General features: G+C 42.5%; 1 protein-coding gene and 1 pseudogene across 1 annotated transcript; both read left to right on the plus strand.

The window, feature by feature from the left end:
• The first annotated feature begins 780 nt into the window (after positions 1 to 780).
• Positions 781 to 1,746, plus strand: LOC129559373 (olfactory receptor-like protein OLF4). The gene has a single exon (XM_055431037.2). It carries the CDS (start codon positions 790 to 792, stop codon positions 1,744 to 1,746), a length of 957 nt encoding a protein of 318 aa, XP_055287012.2. The 5' UTR covers positions 781 to 789.
• A 1,580-nt stretch (positions 1,747 to 3,326) lies between these two features.
• LOC129558157 (olfactory receptor 7A17-like) lies at positions 3,327 to 12,582 on the plus strand (annotated as a pseudogene).
• The last annotated feature ends 2,331 nt before the right edge of the window (positions 12,583 to 14,913 follow it).

Here is a 14,913-nt window from a genome sequence, read left to right on the forward strand (position 1 = left end):
GATTGAAGGCAGGAGGAGAAGGGGACAGCAGAGGATGAGATGGTTGGATGGCATCACCTACTCAATAGACATGAGTCTGAGTAAATTCTGGGAGTTAGTGATGGACAGTGAGGCCTGGTGTGCTGCAGTCCATGGGGTTGCAAAGAGTCAGGAATGACTGAGCGACTGAACTGAACTGAGTATAGTAAAATAAATATATGTATGACCAATGAGAAAATAATATGAAGAAAGTTAGTCAGTGTAAGAGGATGAATAATCATGGTATATACATGATTTATAGAGTATGGTTTAGGGAGGGCTTTGAATGCTGGTAAAAGAACAGAACCAGAAGTAGTGTGCCCACTGAACCTTCAAAGGAGAGATCAAAGCTCAAAGAACATGAATAACAAAGAAAAGATGCCACATAAGAAAAATGAGAAAGGATTTTGCCTCACTCCCTACTGATACCTATTGAAGTTAATGTCTTGACTGTGAAATGTAAATAATAACATTTATGTTAGGTTGGCACTAACGGTAAACAACTTGCCTGCCAATGAAGGAGATGTAAAAGACACTGGTTTGATCCCTGCATCAGGAAGATCCTCTGGAGAAGGAAATGACAATCCACTCCAATATTCTTGCCTGGAGAATCCCATGGACAGAGGAGCCTGGCAGGCCACAGTTCATGGGATTGCAAAGAGTCTGACATGAACGAAGTGACTAAACTTGCATGCATGCTAGGTTGATAATGCTTGCTTGTGTAAAAGTTAATCAGTTACTATTCTATATCTTGGTAGTTACCTACAAGGCATGGAGCCACAAAATATTTCAGAAGTTTCAGAATTTCTTCTCATGGACTTTTCAGAGGCACCTGAGCTGCAGCCCCTAATATTTGGACTTTTTCTGTCCATGTACCTGATCACTCTGTTTGGAAACCTGCTCATCATCCTGGCCACCATCTCAGACCCCCACCTCCACACCCCCATGTACTTCTTCCTCTCAAACCTGTCCTTTGTAGACATCAGCTTCACTTCCACCACCATCCCAAAGATGCTGTGGAATATCCAGACACAAAACAAATTGATTACCTTTGAAGGCTGCATCATCCAGATGTACTTTTACATACTCTTCGCAAGTTTAGATGACTTTCTCCTGGCTGTGATGGCCTATGACCGGTTTGTGGCCATCTGTCACCCGTTGCACTACATGGTCATCATGAACCCCCGACTCTGCGGTCTCCTGGTTCTGATATCTTGGATTGTGGGTGTCATGCACTCCTTGTTACAGAAGTTAATGGTGTTGCGATTGTCATTCTGTGCAGACTTCAAAATACCCCACTTTTTCTGTGAACTCAATCAAGTCTTACAACTGGCCTGTTCTGATACCTTTCTTAATGACATGGTATTGTATTTTACAGCTACCTTGCTGGGTGGTGGTCCTTTTGCTGGGATACTTTACTCTTACTCTAAAATAGTTTCTTGCATACATGGAATCTCATCAGCTGAGGGGAAGTATAAAGCATTTTCCACCTGTGCATCTCACCTGTCAGTTGTCTTTTTATTTTATTGTTCTGTCCTAGGAGTGCACTTTAACCCTGCTGCTCCCCACAGTTCAAGATCAGGTGCAGCAGCTTCAGTGATGTACACAGTGGTCACACCCATGCTGAACCCCTTTATCTACAGTCTAAGGAATAAAGACATAAAGGGGTCTCTGAAGAGATTCTATGAAATATTAGGTAGAAAAGGCCAACTCTGCTGGGGGAGATGAAGTGAGCTTGATGGCATGACTCAAAGCCTCAGAATCAGAAATTGTGATTCTTTGATCATTGAAGAATCAAATTTGCTTGTTTTCATTGTTTCCTGGAATTTTCATTAAAATAATTCCATGTATTGATTTGTTAAGCTTTCTCCTCAACATGATATATAGGCTTTTTATGTTCATTGGAAGGACTGATGCTTGCTAAGCTGAAACTGCAATACTTTGGCCACCTCATGCAACGAGTTGACTCACTGGAAAAGACTCTGATGCTGGGAAAGGTTGGGGATGGGAGGAGACGGGAACGACAGAGAATGAGATGGCTGGATGGCATCACTGACTCGATGGACATGAGTTTGAGTGAGCTCCGGGAGTTGGTGATGGACAGGGAGGCCTGGCGTGCTGTGATTCTTGGGGTTGCTGAGAGTCAGACACGACTGAGCGATTGCACTGAACTGAACTGATCCTACTTCAAAATTTTCCTACATTTGGATCCGCAACATTTGGAAATACTCATGTACTTCATGAGAGGACTGAATTTCTAAAGAAAAATTTATTCTCAAATAACATATGTCATTGTAAGTAATTTTTCTCTTATTTTTCTAAACAATAGTTATTAGTTTCATTACTCATTTTTGTTTAAAGTAAAGTTGACAACCAAGGTATTTTAAATAACTTTTAATAGGTTATGTTGAACATTCAGATATGGAACTGTGGATACAGAGAGCTGACTGTAAAATTATATTTAGATTTTTTACTGCACAGAAGGTCAGTGCCCTTCACCACTGTGTTGTTCAGAGTGAACTTTGTATATCAAAATATATACATGACCAAAGGATGGCTCACTGGAGGACTGAAATGCCTATCTAGCCATGTGATTCAAAGTTACATGTTTAGTGCAAACAAGCACACTTTTCGTCTTCTCCTGCTTATCTGGAGAGGAAACTTAATGTACCAATTTTTAATATAGTTATCTGAAATAAAATTTAAAGACAGAGCAATCATGAATGCTACCTTTAAATATCAGAATAATTGCTTAGTTGAGAAGAAGCCAATTAATATAATTGTCTTCAGTTCTGTTCACTTTTATTTTTGATCAGTTAGCTATTGCTGCATGATAACTCATTTTTGTAGTGATGCTTTAATATAATGCTTATTAACAAATGAGTTTGTATAGTGTGTGGTTATCCTGATCTGTTTGGCTCTTCATGAATCAATATTCACCTGTCATTTTCTATGTTGTAATTCTAAAGTCTCAACCATGATGTTGTATACTATTATATTGGATGTCTTTCTTCACTAATATATGACAGCTAACTCCATATATATATACATCAGTCTCACAGTTTATGAAAAAAATAAATCTATCTTTGATGACATCAGCATCATGGTAGCACAAGGTACTCCCTTTGTCTCTCCCTTTCTATCTCTGATTAATCATACTTTCATAACTCAGCAAATATTCAGCTGTCCAATAACCAGGAGTCCAGAGAGTCATACAATTTTACATGCTACAATGGGTTGATTAGAACGCATGGAAGAGGTGCATCTAGGGGAAAACAGCAAGAGGCAGTGCCCCCGGTCTCAGCCCAATGGTTGAGACAGCTGAATCCATAGACCCAGAGCACCTGGTAGCACCAGTGGAGGTGGCATACGCGAACCTGGCCTTCCAGGTGCAGCGTTATCTACAACCAAAAGGAAACAGGCAGCAGTGCTGGTGGGGACCTTGAACCGGGTGACCCTTCATGATGCCAAATAGTCCACTTTCTTGGTTCCCTGAGCAGAGATGCCAGCCACATCAGGAACATTAGCAGCACTGATGCGCCAGTGACCCTGGAGGCACCAGCAGTGATGACAATGCACCAAGCAACGCCTCTGCTAGGGACAGTGAAGAACAAAGAAAGCAGTTTCTTAAAAAATAGCTAGATCAGTGAGTGCATGCGTGCTCTTCACTCAGTCGTGTCCAACTCTTTTTCTCCCCCTGGACTGCAGCCCTCCAGGCTCTTCTGTCCATGGAGTTTTCCAGGCAAGAATACTGGAGTGGGTTGCATTTCCTACTTCAATAAATGCAACTCAGGTAAAAGAAACAAAAGACTTGTGTTACTGTGTAAAACAGAAAGGCCTCTTGTTACCAGTTTGTTGAATTGTTAGAATCAGAATTAACAGGCCTTTACCTAAACGAAAAAGGCGTTTGTTATTTCAAATGCACTGCCAGAGGAGCTACCACTGGGCACCATGAAAAACCGCAATAACACAGAATCATAGAAAGAAAATGACAATTTTCCAGAAACCAATCTTAACACAGTAGAAGACTGTGATCAAGCCAGTGGAAAACTCAAATAGTGTCATGGAGAAACTCAGGAAGCTATAGGAATACTCACAAAAGCACTTAAACTCATAAATTAAAAAAAAAAAAAAAAGAAAATAAGGAACGATTTTCAAAGAGATGAAAACTCTTAAACATAAGCAAACAGACATACTGGAGTTGAAGAACTCTATAAATGAGATGAAAGATGCATTAGAAAGCACTAAAAGTTGAACAGATCTTATGGCAGAGAGAAATAGTGACCTCAAAGGTAGAATGATTTAGGAATAAGAGAACTGCTTTTTTTTTTTTTTTTAAATGAAGAGACTACAAGAATTATAGGACTCTATTAGAAAGGGTAACAAGTGTATTGAGTATCTTAGAAGGGAAAGAGAGTGCGAGAGAAAGAAAAGATGCTATTTGAAGAAATAATCGCTGAGATCTTTCTCAGAATGTGGAAAATTCTGAAAGAGATGGGAATCCCAGACCACCTGATCTGCCTCTTGAGAAACCTGTATGCAGGTCAGGAAGCAACAGTTAGAACTGGACATGGGACAACTGACTGGTTCCAAATAGGAAAAGGAGTGCGTCAAGGCTGTATATTGTCACCTTGCTTATTTAACTTATATGCAGAGTACATCATGAGGAACGCTGGGCTGGAAGAAGCACAAGCTGGAATCAAGATTGCTGGGAGAAATATCAATAATCTCAGATATGCAGATGATACTACCCTTATGGCAGAAAGTGAAGAGGAACTCAAAAGCCTCTTGATGAAAGTGAAAGAGGAGAGTGAAAAGGTTGGCTTGAAGCTCAACATTCAGAAAACGAAGATCATGGCATCTGGTCCCATCACTTCATGGGAAATAGATGGAAAAACAGTGGAAACAGTGTCAGACTTTATTTTTTGGGGCTCCAAAATCACTGCAGATGCTGATTGCAGCCAGGAAATTAAAAGACGCTTACTCCTTGGAAGGAAAGTTATGACCAACCTTGATAATATATTAAAAAGCAGAGACATTACTTTGCCAACCAAGGTCCGTCTAGTCAAGGCTATGGTCTTCCCCGTGGTCATGTATGGATGTGAGAGTTGGACTGTTTAGAAAGCTGATCGCTGAAGAATTGATGCCTTTGAACTGTGGTGTTAGAGAAGACTCTTGAGAGTCCCTTGTATCACGGGGAGATCCAACCAGTCCATTCTAAGGGAGATCGATCCTGGGTGTTCATTGGAAGGACTGATGCTAAAGCTGAAATTGCAATACTTTGGCCACCTCATGCGACGAGTTGACTCACTGGAAAAGACTCTGATGCTGGGAAAGGTTGGGGGCGGGAGGCGAGGGGGACGACAGAGAATGAGATGGCTGGATGGCATCACCGACTCTGTGGACATGAGTTTGAGTGAATTCCGGGAGTTGGTGATTGATAGGGAGGCCTGGCGTGCTGTGATTCATGGGGTCGCGGAGAGTCGGACCTGACTGAGTGACTGAACTGAACTGAGACTATTGGAGAAGGCGATGGCACCCCACTCCAGTACTCTTGCCGGGAAAATCCCATGGATGGAGGAGCGTGGTAGGCTTCGCGTGGGGCCATGGATGGAGGAGCGTGGTAGGCTTCGCGTGGGATCGCGAAGAGTCAGACACAACTGAGCGATTTCACTTTCACTTTTTACTTGCATGCATTGGAGAAGGAAATGGCAACCCACTCCAGTGTTCTTACCTGGAGAATCCCAGGGACGGGGACCCTGGTGGGCTGCCGTCTATGGGGTCGCACAGAGCCGGACACGACTGAAGCGACTTAGCAGCAGCAGCAGTAGACTATAACAGGTGGTCCAACTTACCAATTATAACGCCTTTCTTAATGACATAGGGATATATTTTGAAGCTGTATTCATGGGTGGTGATCACTTATGATCCTTTACTCATACTCTAAGATAGTTTCCCCAGGTGGCGCTAGTGGTAAAGAACCTGCCTGCCAATGCTGGAGACTTAAGAGATACAGGTTGATCCCTCAGTCAGGAAGATCCCCTGGACAAGGACATGGCAACCTATTCCAGTATTCTTGCCTAGAGAATCCCATGGACAGAGAAGCCTGGCAGGCTACAATCCATAGGGTCTCAAAGAACCAGACGTGACTGAAGTGACTTATTGCACAAGTATGCACCCATCTGTGTGTTTCACATCTCAGTTTTCTCCTTATTTTTTGTAACAGTCTAGAACTGTACCTTTGCTCTGCTGGTAACCATAGCTCACAGTCAAGTGCAACAGCCTCAGTGATGTTCACTGTGGTTCCACCTGTGCTGAACCATTTCCTCTTAGTCTAAGGAATGAAGATATAAAGAAAGCCCTGAAAAGATTCTTTGGGATGGCAGCAATAGAAGGACTAATTGTCATAGGGTTAAAGAAGTCCTCATTTCCTGCAAACTGCAAAGCATTTGAGCCAGAATTTAATATTCTTTGATCAGAATGTGAACATAGAATTGTTCTGTGTCTCAATTTCCTGAATTTTCATTTCTTTGATTCAACTTCTTTATACCATTGAGTAACTCACATTTATGTTTCCTTCTCTGTCTGATTTACAAAAATTTTCCCCTTTGTTCATTTTCTACTTTCTCAAAGATTTCCCAAACTTGATTTAAAATATCTCTAATGCTTATTTATTTCATAGGGCAGCATGGATTTCTTAAGAATAATTTCTGCTCAGCTGGCATATATCATCCCAAATAAATTTTCTCTTGTGCTACTGAAAGATTGTAGTAAACAATAGGACTACTGTGGAAAAACTACTTTTATCATTAGCTAAGGTATTTGATTGGAGAAGGAAGTGGCCCCCTCCAGTATTCTTGCCTGGAGAATCCCAGCGATGGGGGAGCCTGGTGGGCTGCCATCTATGGGGTCGCACAGAGTCGTACACGACTGAAGCGACTTAGCAGTAGCAAGGTATTTGATATGATCTTATAATAGAGGATATCCGAGATTACAGCTTTTCATTTTGTGAACCACATTCTTCTGAAAATCACTGCCATAACTGTCCTTGAAAATGGAGACTTGAACCTACAATATATTGTATAGGTTATTATCCAGTCTTATTCTTCTTTCGGATCCTGTTCTCTTATTCAGCATTGTCCACAGTGCCTACCTTCAGTTCACTTCAGTTCAGTTCAGTCTCTCAGTCATATCCGACTCTTTGTGACCCCATGAATCACAGCACGCCAGGCCTCCCTGTCTATCACCAACTCCCGGAGTTCACTCAAACTCATGTCCATTGAGTCGGTGATGCCATCCAGCCATCTCATTCTCTGTCGTCCCCTTCTCCTCCTGCCCCCAATCTCTCCCAGCATCAGAGTCTTTTCCAGTGAGTCAACTCGTCGCATGAGGTGGCCAAAGTATTGCAGTTCCAGCTTTAACATCAGTCCTTCCAATGAACACCCAGGATTGATCTCCTTTAGAATGGACTGGTGGGATCTCCTTTCAGTCCAAGGGACCCTCAAGAGTCTTCTCCAACACCACAGTTCAAAAGCATCAATTCTTCGGTGATCAGCTTTCTCCACAATCCAACTCTCACATCCATACATGACCACTGGAAAAACCATAGCCTTGACTAGATGGACCTTTGTTGGCAAAGTAATGTCTCTGCTTTTTAATATGCTATCTAGGTTGGTCATAACTTTCCTTCCAAGGAGTAAGCGTCTTTTAATTTCCTGGCTGCAATCAGCATCCGCAGTGATTTTGGAGCCCAAAAAATAAAGTCTGACACTGTTTCCCCATCTATTTCCCATGAAGTGATGGGACCAGATGCCATGATCTTAGTTTTCTGAATGTTGAGCTTCAAGCCAACTCTCTCAGTCTCTTCTTTCACTTTCATCAAGAGGCTTTTTAGTTCCTCTTCACTAACAAATGATAATCCACTGCAGGTTTCCAAGTGAAGTCTACACAACAGCACACATTTGAGTATATTCACTTAATATGGCTTTTGAGTCAGGGAAAAACTGTCAAAAAGATGCAAACTTAAACTACATTTTTTATTACTTGGCAAAATATTTTATTTTCATGCCCTATATCTTTTCAATAAAGTATCAGTTTTGGTGTCCATGTGAAAGTCTTGTTTTCATTAAGGTTAAGCAGTGGTTGATATGTGGTCAAGTGTGGTTTATGATGACAAATTATGTGTAATCACCTATAAGTGAGTCCCACTCTGGTGGCTCAGTGTTAAAGAATCTGTCTGCAGTGCAGGAGACCTGGGTTCAATCCCTGGGTTGGGAATATCCCCTGGAGAAGGAAATGGCTACCCACTCCAGTATTGTTGCCTGGGAAATCCCATGGACGAAGGAGCCTGGCAGGCTACAGGACATGACTGAACAACTAACACTTTCACTTTTCTCCTATAAGTGAGTGAAGAACTTGTTTTCAAACTTATATACATAAAAGATTCTTCGTGAAAAGACTAACCCTATGTATATCCAACTCTATTACAGGACCATAGCTTTGCTATTGAATGTGATCCCCAAACTAGGCACTGCAGCATCAACTTCTCCTGGGAGCTCGTTAGAAATGCAGTCCTTGGACCCACTAGAGACCTGATGAGTCAGAATTTGTACTTGAACCACAAATCTTGGTGATTTGTATGCAAAATGAATCTATAGGTGTTCTGGTCTGAATAGGATTTCTCACATTCTTGCTCTTGCCTTACACAGGCTACTTATTTGTATTTCATGCTGTTCTGTGGTCTATGGGAGATTACTAGGATCCCTTCAAATATTGTCAAGTATTCCCAGGGACAAAATCTCCCCTGGTTGAGAATCATTACCCAGAGTTCTAGAACTAAGAGATTCCAATCCAGACTTCAGCCCTTACTTGGTTTATAACATTAAGTGGAACACTAAATCCTTCAGAGTCTCATTTTGACAATGGAGAATGGAATTCGTTAAAGTACTACTTCATACGATTCAGTTTTTAAAATTACATTTGACAATTTCTATAATATGCTGGGGCTTCCCAGGTGGCACTAGTGGTAAAGAACCTGCCTGTCAATGCAGGAGACTTAAGAGACAATAGCTCAATCCTTGGGTCAAGGATAATATGCCAAGTGAGCTTATTGGGCATAACAATATCTAAATATCCCTCTTACAATTAAATACAAGTGTCTTATAATGCTGTAAAAAAAAGTCAGTTCTCAATTCCTAATATAGGTTACGTTCCGTTCCGTTGCTCAGTCATGTCCGACTCTTTGCGACCCCGTGGTAGTACATTCTTAATTGTCTTGAGAAAGCTATCATCAACCAGGGATTACCTAAGATTTTACACTAAAAAAGCAAACTTATCCCTCTTTTTGAAGAGGGGAAGAGTCATTTTTAGAGATTTCAGTGATTGTGTCCTTGTCACAGTTCAAAACTTTGAAGACGCATGTGACCTAGTCAAGACAAACTCTTAATATCATATGTTTGAGAAAATTTGAATGCAGAGATGTGATGAGATTCTGTGAGAATTAGAGCTTTGGAAGAAGGAGAATTAAAAGAGAAGCAGTAATAAAAATTCAATTTATCTTATAAAGCCGTCTCCTAGGAACAGAGAATTAGCAGGAAAAAAATTCATTCTGTCTAGACCAGTGTCTTCAAGGGAATCATGTACATAAAAGTTAGAGTAACAAGAGGAAAACATGTCTAATGAGATAACATGGAAGCCCTAAATATCTCTTCTGCTGTATTCCCTCAGTCTGTGCCACTTTGGTTGGACAGGATGTGGTCCTTGCTTTTGCAGTCGTACATCTGGCTGAGAGGTCAGTGCTCGATCTCTTCCTGTGGTCCTGTTTGGGAACAAAAATTTTGTCTGCCTCATCAATCTTTTAGCGAGGAATTTTGACTTCCATCGGGAGAGGCTTCTCTCTGAATCTGCTTGCAGGTGAGTCTCAGAGCTCCACAGACACAGAAGGGAGAGAAGCAGAGAGGAGGGAAGTCAGAAATATGTACTTGACAGAGGCCAGAGATCAGCTGTCTGCTGGCTTCCCTAACATTAATGTATCTATTTACGATCTAAAAATAAAGTGAACATTGTGCTGGGAAATGAGAGTCTCAGTGTTGACAATTAAATGGTAATAGTGGGAGTCCAATTAAAAGGAATGGAAGTCATAGAATGCTTCCAGTAGATGTAGTCAGTAAGTCTAAAGATTTTATTTATTAACAGGAGTGGACAATAGGGAAAAGTGTCAGGAAAATGAGGTTTGCTTTTGTTGTGTTCTATGTATTTCTGGTTTTGAACTGATAGTTTATACCATTTGCATGTTTTCCTCTTGGGATATTCAAACTGTAAAGTGTTAGGGAGATGTCTTTGGACTTGGAATGTTGACAAACCAAGGGAAGTTTTATTCATTGCATTGTGTCAAGAGCTGTTTGAGTTTACTGGATATTTTCCCCTGATATTTACATGTCCATTCTGTTCTTCACTCTCATACTTTTTATATTTCTTTAAATAAAAAGCAGAAATTAGCCATACCAAAATGGAACTCCAAGCTTATTTCCAGGTTTATTTCCATGGAAAACATAAACTGGAATTTCTGGGTACCATTTCCAAATCCTTCCTGAGAAAGATAATCTGATCTGACTAGCTTGAGTTGTAACTAACTGTGGCCTAAGGAGGGTGGATCTGGGTGAGGAATGCATGGCAGTAACACAACGTAGGAGGACAACGTTGTGTGTGTGTGTGTGTGTGTGTGTGTGTGTGTGTGTGTGCCTGAGCCTTGAGAAGTGAGAGCAGTTCTTTGAGGCACCTGGACTCACACATTAAGATGACTTACAACACAGAAGCCAGAATTCAATCAACAGATGGTATGAAGAAGTGGATCTGATAAAATCACAGGAAACTTTTATGATTAAATTTGTAAAGTGCTTGGAACAACACAGAAGGAGTGCTTCTCTCTGGACTGAAGGTTCACCTGTAGTGGGGAGACCACCTTGTTCCTCAGCAACCCTGACACCATCTCTAATCATTCCTGTTCCAGTTTATTTCTCTGCCCCACTGGCTTCCTTGTTTGGATCTGAACATGTGTAATGAGCATCTTCTTCAGTCACTTTGCAGTGGCCAGGCACACACCTCTCCTGATGTCTAACTAGATCCTTCTCTCTCTTTCTTAGCTATCTGTTCAATTATCACCTTGCTTCCTAACCCTGCCCGAACCCTTAGTACAAAATAACCTCCTACAACTCTCTTTTTTACATCTGGTTTTGTTTTCTTCATAACATTTTACACCAATTGACATATAATATTTTATTTGCACATCATCTCTTATCATCCTTGGGTTGTGGGAGATTTGTTTTCCATCACTCTCTACTTATTGCCTGCATGTACTTGAAATGTAGTTGGCACTTAATGTATATTTCTCAAATATGTGAAACAATTTCTCATTAAATCTCTAGAATATATGACTTCTGGAAATATTTTGAGAATGGGACAAATATTCCTAGTCAGAGATGAAATGGAGTATACCCTCAAAGAGAACTTACCTGTAAATAAAATATTAACATTGACTTCTAAAGAGCTAAATAGTTTTAGCTATGTGAATTATGTCAGTTTTTGTAAAAATTAGTCATATAATTGTTTCTTTTTCCTGTTAGTCACCTCCACCACATGAAACCAGCAAATAATACACAAATTTCAGAATTTCTTCTTGGATTTTCAGAGGAACCAAAACTACAGCTGCTCACATTTGGACTTTTCCTCTCCATCCATGTACCTGATCACTGCATTTGGAAACCTGCTCATTATCCTGGCCTTCAGCTCAGACTCCCACCTCCACACCCTCATGTACTTCTTCCTCTCCAACCTGTCCTTTGCAGACATCCATTTCACCTCCACCACCATCCCAAAGATGCTGGTAAATATTCAGACACAGAGGAAAGTTATTACCTATGAAGGCTGCATCGCCTAGATGTATTTTTTACATTCTCTTTGGAGAACTAGATGATGTCTTCCTAACTGTGATGGCCTATGACTGCTTTGTGGCCATTTACCACCTTTTGCATACGTGGTCATCATGACCCTGCATCTCTGTGGACTGCTGGTTCTGACATCCTGGGTAGTGGTTGCCTTGTATTCCTTGCTACATAGCTTAATGGTATTGTGATTGTCCTTTTGTCCAGTTGTGCAAATCCCCCACTTTTTCTATGAACTCAGTCAGTTGGTACAACTTTCCTGTCCTGACAACTTTCTTAATAACATAGTGATGCATGTTGCAACTGCCCTGCTAGGTGGTGGTCCTTTCACTGGTATCCTTTACCCTTTTTCTAAACTAGTTTCATGTATATGTAAAATCTCTTCAGCCAGGGGGAGTATAAAGCATTCTCCACCTGTGTGTCACACCTCTTGGTTGTCTCCTTATTTTTTTGTACTACCTTAGGAGTGCACCTTAGGTCTGCTGCCACCCATCTCTCACATGCAAGTGCAGTTGCCTTGGTGATGCACACTGTGGTCACACCTATGCTGAACCCCTTCATCTACAGTCTGAGAAATAAAGACATAAAGAGGGCTCTGAAGAAATTCCATTTCATGCCAGTATAAAATGGCCGATTACACTAGGGCTGATGAAGTGCCCTTGATTGCATAACACAAAGCCTCAGAACCAGAAATTGTAGTTCTTGATTATTGTAGAATAAAATTTACTCCTTCATCTGTTTTCCTGGGATTTCCATTTTTAAACTCAATTTCTTTGTGCAATTTAAGGCTTCCCTGGTAGCTGAGATGGTAAAGAGTCTGCCCGCAAAGCAAAAGACCCTGGTTCAAGCCTTGGGTCAAGAAGACCCCCTGGAGAAGGGCATGGCAACCCACTTCAGTATTCTTGCCTGGAGAATCCTATGTACAGAGGAGCCTGGTGAGCTAAAGTACATGGGGTCGCAAAGAGTTGGGCATGACTGAGTGAGTTTCACTCTCACTGTATATTTTAGTAGCACTCTTTATTAAATTTTAGCCTCAGTTTTATACATAGGCAGTTTTTATTTTTTCCTACTTCAAAATTTTCCTACCTTGGATCAAAAATGTCTGGAAATTCCATTTCTTTGATGGGGCATCATAGGTTTATTAAGAGTAATTACTTCTGAGGGAGGAACAAGATGGCGGAGGAATAGGACAGCGAGACCACTCTCTCCCTCACAAATTCATCAAAAGAACATTTGAACGCAGAGTAAAGTCCACAAAACAACTTCTGAATGCTGGCAGAGGACATCAGGCACCCAGAAAAGCAGCCCATTGTCTTCGAAAGGAGGTAGGAAAAAGCATAAAAGATTAGAAGAGAGACGAAGTAAGGACGGAGCTCCGTCCCGGGAAGGGAGGCTTTAAAAAGAGAGAAGTTTCCAAACAGCAGGAAACACTCTCACTGATGAATCTGTGGCGAGCCTTGGAACCTCAGAGGGCCACATGCTGCTGCTGCTAAGTTACTTCAGTCGTGTCCGACTCTGTGTGACCCCATAGACGGAAGACCACCAGGCTCCCCTGTCCCTGGGACTCTCCAGGCAAGAACACTGGAGTGGGTTTCCATTTCCTTGTCCAATGTGTGAAAGTGAAAAGTGAAAGTGAAGTTGCCCAGTCATGTCCGACTCGTAGCGACCCCGTGGACTGCAGCCTACCAGGATCCTCTGTCCATGGGATTTTCTAGGCAAGAGTACTGGAGTGCCACATAACTGGGAGGAAAAAGAAAGAAACAATTAAAACCCACAGATTACCCACCAAATGGTAACTTCCAGCGGAGAAGCAGCGCGGACGCCTGCATATGCCATTAGCAAGCAGGGGCTGGGCAGGGAGGAGCAAGCTGAACTGCTTAGAGAGAGGACTGGGCTTGAATGCCGTGAGAACAATCTGACAGAACTACCTGGGGATAGCAAAGCAGACTGTGGGATAGCTTCCCCATGAAAAAGCGGAAAGCTCTAACCTAAGACTCCGCCAGCTCTGCTCACAGAACAAAGGGCTGAGCAGAGTGAGCCGGCTGCAGTCGGCCCATCCCTCATCCCCCGCCAAGACAGGCAGGGAGGGCAGCCAGAGCCGGAGGGGGCAACCGCGGCCCCAGAAAGGCATCTGATACAAACTGCAGGCAGGCTTGTTGCTAATCAAGACTTCTTGGGCTCGGGCCGGTCGATATCGCCTGAGAAGGTGCGCTGGTTGTACAACCAGAAAACCGAGTGGCAGGGACTGGGGAGGCCATAAGTCACAGCGACCGCACTCCCCAAACACCTGGTCACGTGAGCTGCTCGGACCGGGGAAGGCACAAAACACAGGCCCAACCAAGTCTGCGCCTTTGTGGAGTACCCGAGAACCTGAACTTGAGCCACTCAGACCTGGGAAGTGCATACAACCCAGTGCCGGCCTCGGACAGTTCCCGCCAGAGCAACCTAGAGCCTGTGCAGTGTAGACTTGGACAGCACACGCGCTGTGAGCGGGAGCAAACCCAGTGTGGCCGAGACGCTGCGAGCACTCCCCACAGACTCCAGAGATATTTGTCTGCAGCATTCTTCCCTTCCCAGAACAGGACTGAACAACTGAGCCTTAAAAAGTGTCCACACACCCCCTAATATCAGGGCAGAAATTAGACACTGAAGAGACCAGCAAACAGAAACTAAAACAGAGGGAACCACCTTGGAAATGACAGATAGAGAAGTCTAGAGACTACTCCAAGAATAGGACCAAAAACCAGAGGCAAGAGGCTTAAGCCCAAATCCTGGGAACACCAGAGAACTCCTGACTCCAGGGAACATTAATCAATAGGAGCTAATCAAATGCCTCCATCAGTTCAGTTCAGTTCAGTTCAGTCACTCAGTCGTGTCCGACTCTTTGCGACCCCATGAATCACAGCTCGCCAGGCCTCCCTGTCCATCACCAACTCCCGGAGTTCACTCAAACTCA

The sequence above is a fragment of the Moschus berezovskii genome, chromosome 8 (assembly GCF_049115385.1).
Source record: "Moschus berezovskii isolate FMDL1 chromosome 8, NW_MosBer_1.0, whole genome shotgun sequence".
Classification (NCBI taxonomy): domain Eukaryota; kingdom Metazoa; phylum Chordata; class Mammalia; order Artiodactyla; family Moschidae; genus Moschus; species Moschus berezovskii.